Raw genomic sequence first — 7,023 nt, 5'->3', positions numbered from 1 at the left:
GCATCTTCCCCGTATCGCTCCATCCCAGGCGCCGCCGGGGAAGCGCGTGGGGTGGATGCAGCATGGTGCTGGTGGCGGCGGCGGGGTAAAATCGGCTTTTCCAGCCAGCTTTTCCGCTGGCCCGAGCGGGAAAGGGAAAGTCAAAACTCAGCCGGGGGAATGGGGCGCCGGCACCGGCGTCGGGGCAGCGCTCTCCAGGGACGGGACGGTGCGGGGAGGGCGGCAGGCACACGAAAGGCAGCCGCACCGTCCCATGCCCGCGGTGGGGGCACCTCGGACCGCGGCCACCCTCCGCCGGGAGGTGGCAGCTCGCTGCGGCGGCAGCCCTGCCTCCGCGGCCGCGCACCCCACCCGCTCCCGCCCCCGGGTCCCCGGGGGTGCCGGGAACAGTCGTTCCCCGTCATTGGGGCAGGAGGCGGGGCCCGCGCCGTATAAGAAGGGACCGAGCGGGCGTTTCACTCCCAGGTCCTGAGACGCCTTGTCCCATCCCCGCTTCTTTCCGCCGCTCACGGCGTGACCCGAGCCCGGATCGGCCCCCTCGGGGAGGCGACGGCGGGGCTACAGCGGCAGCGCCGGTGCCACCGAGCAGCGGCAGCGGTGCGAGCAGCGGCAGCAGCGCCCCGCTCCCACCTGCCCGTGACAGAGGCTGGAGCTGCGGCCGTCGCGGAGCGGCGTTTGGTGCCCGCGCCCCGGAGCCCCCGCGCCGCGGCCGTGCGGCGCCGCGTCCCGCTCGCCCATGAGCGCCGCCGCTCTCTACAGCCTGGACTCCCCGGCATGTTATAAGAGCTGGTGCCTGGAGCCCGCCAACTTCTACGACGCCAAGGTGGGCAGCGGCGGCGGGCCGGGTCCCGCCTGCAAGCCGGGGGCCCGCGGCGGCTGCGGGATGAGCGGCGAGGAGGCGGGGGGCGGCCTGGGGGGCAGCGGCACCAACCTGGCGGAGCTGAGCGCCGCCGCCCCGGCCATGTACGAGGACGAGAGCGCCATCGACTTCAGCTCCTACATTGACTCCATGTCTGCCGTGCCCAACCTGGAGCTCTGCAACGACGAGCTCTTCGCCGACCTCTTCAACAGCAACCACAAGCCCGAGCGGGGCGGGGAATACGGCGAGTATTTGCCACCGGGCGGCGGCGCCGGCCGCGACCCCGCCAAGGACCTCGGCGCTGCCATGACCACCCTGCTGGGCTCCGAGCCCCGCACCGCCTCCTCCTCCTCCTCCTCCTCTTCCTCCTCCTCCTTCTCCTCCCGCGGCGCTCTGAAGCAGGAGCCGGACTGGAGCGACAGCGACCTCTCCTCCTCTCTGCTGCCCTCGCAAATCGCCACCTGCGCCCAGACCATCATGAACCTGAGCGGGCAGCCCACGCCGCCCACGTCCCCCGAGCCGCCGGGCAGCAGCTCCCCCTCCAGCTGCAGCACCCGCTCGCCGGGCCCCGCCGCCGCCGCCGCCGTGCCCGGGCCGGCGCAGGGCGTCCCGCCGCCCGCCGCCGCCGCGGGCAAGGAGCGGGGCGGCAAGAAGTGCGTGGACAGGTTTAGCCCCGAGTACCGGCAGCGCCGGGAGCGCAACAACATCGCCGTGCGCAAGAGCCGCGACAAGGCGAAGCGGCGCAACCAGGAGATGCAGCAGAAGCTGCTGGAGCTTTCGGCCGAGAACGAGAAGCTGCACAAGAAGATCGAGCAGCTCACCCGGGACTTGACCAGCCTCCGGCACTTCTTCAAGCAGCTGCCCGGCGCTTCTTTCCTGCAGCCCGGCTCGGGCACCGACTGCCGGTAACCGGGGGGGAGCGGGACGGAGAGACGGACTCCGGGAGACGGTGGATAAATACCTCAGAGGGCCGTGCCGAGCCTTGTCGGGCCGTGCCGCGGCGCCCCGGGCCGGGCCGGGCGCGGCATGAGGCGCGGAGCCGTGGCGGGACCTGCCGGCCCGCGGCCGCGCTCGGAATGCGGCAGCGACGTGGAGCGATGCCTGGGTCTTTCACCACGAAACTTTGCGAAAAAGGGAAAAAAAAGCTAAATATATTATTTTTTTTTTCTTCTCTCCCCTTAAATTATTTTTGTAATGGTAGTTTTCGTCTTTTCTACATTTTACTCATACCGATGCAGCTATGGTACATCTGTTAAAATGATTCAAAATCCCATGTATTTTAGACAGTAGGATGGAAAAAAAAAAAAAGACTGAGCATGCTCAAACTTTTATATCAATTTTTACAGCATTTCTAAGAATAAAGAAAAGCATTTTAAATCAACCCTGCTCTCGTTTGCTCTGTGTCGTGATAGCAACGGGCTGGCGGCGGGGAAAGCTGTGCTGCCCGGGAGGGGGCTGAACACGGGCGGGGAACACGGCGAGGGGGTCTCAGGGGCCGAGAGGGGAGGTGAGGGCATGGCTGGGGGCGAGGGCCCCTGCGCTACTTCCCGAAGCATCCAGAGAGCGATGCAGGGGTGGGAACAACCGTGAGACCCCTCGGCCGCGGTGGCTCCGAAGTCTGCTCCCCCCGGAGCCGCATCGCTGAGCCAGAGTGCTGAGTCAGGGGTTGCCGCGGCGCTGGTGGGACCAAGCAGCTGCACATCAGGAGAGACTGCTCTGTGAGCAGGACTCTTGTCAGAAATACCTATATTCTATATCTTTTAAAAAAAGTGTATAGGACTAGAAAAACACCATTAAAAGAATACCACTAGTTAAAATTCCTGTTAAAAAAACTTCCAAGGGGTTTCTAGATAATGCAAAGTTGCACCTACACTAACAGTTCCATAGCAGGGACCAGAGCTCACCTCAGTAGTGAGTCTCAGAGGTGTTGATGCACCCTCAGGCTTCAGCCCACTGCAGGAGCTGGACACTTTCACTAATCCTGGCTAGTGAAAGTGAGAGTGGGCAACTGCTGCTCATCACAGAGTCAGTGGTCACAAAGACTTTCACTGATCCCTGCTAGTGACAGAGCGGAAACTTGCCTAAATTTCAGTAGTGCAGTGTTAGAACACCTACAGCATCTTGCCTAAATTTCAGTAGTGCAGTGTTAGAACACCTACAGCATCTCTAGGACACAGGAGAAAAATGGCCTGACACAAGCACCTCCAGTTTTCCCAGAGACTCAAGTCTATTTAGGTTTTGAAGGGGCAAGCCCAGTCTCACATACAAACCTCTACACAGGAATGGGCTGTCATCTCCTTTTTCCTTACAGGGAGGCAGGTAAGAGACTGAAATGCTTGGAGGCGGTGGGGAAGAAAGGGGCATTCAAAAGCTGGGTAATTTCTTTAGTAATTGTGACATCTGTAAGACTTTTCACTACTGGCCTGAGCCACAGAAATGACCAGTGTGGCAAGTTTGGTATTCCTTCTCTGCTGGTTAATCACATGTGGGACCTGTGCTAAAACCACTTGTTCCTCCTCCTCTGACCTGTAAGGGGCTTTTAAACACTGTGAAAGAGTAAGGGGGAAAAAAAATCACACAGTTTCTAATTATTAAATGAACTCTTGCACACAGAGGAAGATTCTGGCATTTATCTGATCTGTATTCTCCACAGTCTGGGTGGGGGTGGTTGCGTGGCCTACAATGCAGTTTGCTGCTTACCCATAAAAGAAAACTACAGTGAAACACCCGCTTTGTGGGAAGCTACAGATAACACACAACTTCTCTGCTGAGAGACCAATTAGCTGTAAAACATTAACTTTATATGTGTCCAAATCTCTGTCTTTATAACAACTATTGCAAAGTGATAACTCAGAATTCACATACCACGCAGGCGTTTTGCAGCAGGTCTGGGATATACTGATAAAACTCAGCTTAAACCAACTGGCGTAGCAAGTTATTTATTTCAAAAATCTCAGTAATTTTTTTTTAAATTGACACATAATAAATACGGTAATATTAAAAATAAAAATAAATCACAACCATTCAAAACTTCCAGAAAAACATGTTTTACATTACATAACAGCAAACACAACAAAGAACTGTATTCTGAGATTCTGCACTGATCAGAAAAAAAAGTTCAGAAAGTTGAATAATATACATTTTTTTCAGTGTTAGCACAATGTGCTTTATAAATCACAGTTTTAATAAACTATCTTAATGCTTATCACACTTGCATTATACATTATCTGTGGCACTAGTTAACAGATAATCTCATTACAAAGTCCACAGATACCATAATAGCTGACTAGAGTTCAACTCTGTCTTGCTGCAGCTTCCAGAAGAACAATTTCCTCCAGCGCAACACAGTTGGGGTGAGTGGTTGTGGAGTGGACGTAGCAGTTCAATAACCCCACCTCCTTTCCCAGCACGCTCTGCACCTCGTAAATCTGCAGGAATAAAAGCACGGTGAGCAAAACAAACAGTGCTGGACGTTCTGTTCTAGGCAGCATTCAGCTGGGAAGATGCAGCATGAAAGATCCTCTTCCAACACACAATTTTTTTAAAGGACTCGGAAAGTGCATTAGAAATAATGGAAAGAATGAATATATTAGATTTTCAGTAATTAGATCACACTCCTGTCTCAGTTCCTGCCCTACCAGGCTTTAAAAATGAGCTGTTTAAAAAAGAAATAAGTTACTGTGACTTTGAACTTAGTTTTGCTGAAGCATAACCTATACACGCTACCTTTATCTTCCTTTCTGACACTTGCAGGCCTCCATGCGTGCTGGCAATGTGTATATACATACTATACATTGATTACCTGTGCTAACTGATCCACTAAAGGAAAAAACATTTTGTAACCCTTCTTACTCTCCTCCCTCTCCCACCTTTCAGCATTACCACCACCAGCACCAACTCAGTCCCTCCTGTTTAATGATCTGACCTGCACTTCACCCACGAGTTGTGCCTGAGCGAATTAGCAGAGGCTGTGTTCTGTGTGGAGGAGAGGGATGCGAGGCTGGCATGGCTGCACTAAGAGGATAACACAAGAACTGGTAACACTCATAGTGGATATTTCACTTGAGAGGGTATCTCAGGTGGCAGGTTCACATCCACTTCTTTCCTTAATAGGCCTTGCCTACACCAAGCCTCTGACTGTGCCCCTGCCTTCATCTGTGCTGTGCTTCTGTCCAGCTATGTGATACCCATGGTGTTGCCTGGTTCAAGGTATAAACAATCCTTTTTCTTTTTTTTTTTTTCCCTGGATTATTTTTCTCCCAGACCGGTTCTGCAGTCCAGTTCACCGTGCAGCTGCACAAACAACTCTACTGGTGTAGCAGAAGGGCTGCCACAAGCTGAAGAACAAGTAGCCAGGGCCAGTGACGGCTAAAACCAACCTCCCTGACAAAATAATTGATTACAAAGCTGCACCCTTAGAAACTTTAGCAGCACCAGCAAAAAAAGGCCACCTCAGGTGGTATTTCTTGTGACTAATCTTTATCCCTGTGTTTCAGCCAGGGCAGAAAAAAGTCTGAGTTGCCAGACTTCTAAATACTGGCATTATACACACTGAAACATGAAAAAGAGGTCGTTTGAATTCAAATAACTCGAAAAAAGAACTATGTTTTGCCAGTCTGTAACCAAACCAGACACATACTGTAAAATTCTGCACGACTTAATTGCTATTAAAGGAGCAAATACATTTTGGAAATACCTTGTATCTCTTTGCTTAAATTAAATATATACCCTCCTCCAGTATAAAAAAATAATTTATAATTTCAGAGTAACTTTCCATTTTAAATATTACCCACAAACCCCACTAAAAGCATGGAGCACGTAATAGGAAAATACTGGAAAACTTGTAAGACAGGGAAAGCAAACTGACCCCAGTACATATCACTTAACAGAAGATATTTAACTGGGATGATTAAACAAGGCAACAAACCGACCTTTGCTCCTATCCACGTGCAAGGGAGAGGGAAAATCTTGGAATCCTAATTGGACTTAATGACTTTCTGAAGGCTGAGACCATCCAGCAGCCAATGCCAGCCAGGCACCTACCCGGGTGCCTCCCTCACCCACAATAAATCTGGGTCACTGTGCCAAGTGTCAGGGTTCTTCTGATATCTCAGATTAAAGGAATAACTACTTCACAGTTACATAAACTGTACTTTAGCCCATGGATCTACATGGCTCATGTGTGTTTCATTCATACAATTATGAAGTAATATCTTGCATGCCTTTTGCAAATTCTTCTACTATTTCCACTTGCCAGTACTTTGAGTGTTGTGCTGTTACAAAGTGGTTGTGGTTTATAGGATTTAGAAGACAAGACCCAAAAGGTGGGATGCTTGGAGGGTGCCTTTGCTGTCTTTGGATCCTCAGGCAGAGAATGGAGTCAAGCCCAGCACTGCCTGTGGCAGCTCTGAGTGCTGTTTGCACGTAGCTCTGCACATCCACAGCTGAGCTGAAGCTACACAGCCCATCTGCTGCATCCCCCTTCTGAAAAGGAGGGTGTGAGTCTGATGAGATGGCAGGGCATCAGCAGCTGGAAGGTGGGATTGCCAAAGGGCACAGCCCACTCAAATCACAGCCTGGACATAGGAAAAAAAAAATCATTTCACTTACAGTGAAATCTCTTACCACTCCTAGTGCAGTTCTGAAGTGAACTGCCTGGAAAGTTAGAACCTCCATCACTTTCAAGAGATTTCCAAGACCCTCCCACCACAAGTCATGGCTGACCTGCCAACACATTGGTACTCTGCCTTTACATTAAATTCTGTAGTTTAACTTTCTTTGGTCAGCATTCATTATACCTACCCCGTCCTCACTTGCTGACGTCAGAAGAGAAGAAATTGTTCTTTGCAACAGCTGGAATGAGAAAATTCACAGGTTTTGTTCATGACAAAAATCTTAAGTGCGCAAAGACGTTCTGTTTGTAGTCATATAGAACAAAGATTTATCATTTTAATATCAAAACAGTTTTGTTTCTCTGGCCAAGAAAGCAGAGGAAAGGTGACACAAAAGATGTTTAGAATGGAAGTCTAAAAATACACATTCCTTTCAGACTGTGTAGGCTGAGGTTTCCAAAGGCCCAACCTAAGAAATCCCCTCATCTGGGCCATAGAAGAGTTTGTAGACCTCAGGGTGAACTCAATGACTGCATTATTTGAGCAAGATCT

The 7,023-nt window shown here is 51.3% G+C and overlaps 2 protein-coding genes across 4 annotated transcripts in view; one reads left to right on the top strand and one right to left on the bottom strand.

Moving 5' to 3' along the window:
* The first annotated feature begins 452 nt into the window (after positions 1 to 452).
* CEBPD (CCAAT enhancer binding protein delta) lies at positions 453 to 2,240 on the top strand. The gene has a single exon (XM_030266182.4). It carries the CDS (start codon positions 737 to 739, stop codon positions 1,766 to 1,768), a length of 1,032 nt encoding a protein of 343 aa, XP_030122042.1. The 5' UTR covers positions 453 to 736; the 3' UTR covers positions 1,769 to 2,240.
* A 1,542-nt stretch (positions 2,241 to 3,782) lies between these two features.
* The window catches only part of SPIDR (scaffold protein involved in DNA repair), a 194,267-nt gene continuing 191,026 nt past the window's right edge, over positions 3,783 to 7,023 (bottom strand). For 2 of the 3 annotated variants that reach the window (XM_030266178.4, XM_030266179.4), the window contains 2 exons: positions 6,662 to 6,712; positions 3,783 to 4,287 (listed from right to left, as the gene is read on the bottom strand). In XM_030266178.4, coding sequence (XP_030122038.4) covers positions 4,153 to 4,287; positions 6,662 to 6,712 — 186 coding nt within the window. In that variant the 3' untranslated portion in view covers positions 3,783 to 4,152. The remainder of the gene's footprint in view (positions 4,288 to 6,661; positions 6,713 to 7,023) is intronic. The other variant, XR_012054123.1, reaches the window with a different exon arrangement.

The sequence above is a fragment of the Taeniopygia guttata genome, chromosome 2 (assembly GCF_048771995.1).
Source record: "Taeniopygia guttata chromosome 2, bTaeGut7.mat, whole genome shotgun sequence".
Taxonomy (NCBI): Eukaryota; Metazoa; Chordata; class Aves; order Passeriformes; family Estrildidae; genus Taeniopygia; species Taeniopygia guttata.
This window is presented reverse-complemented; position numbering and strand designations above follow the sequence as displayed.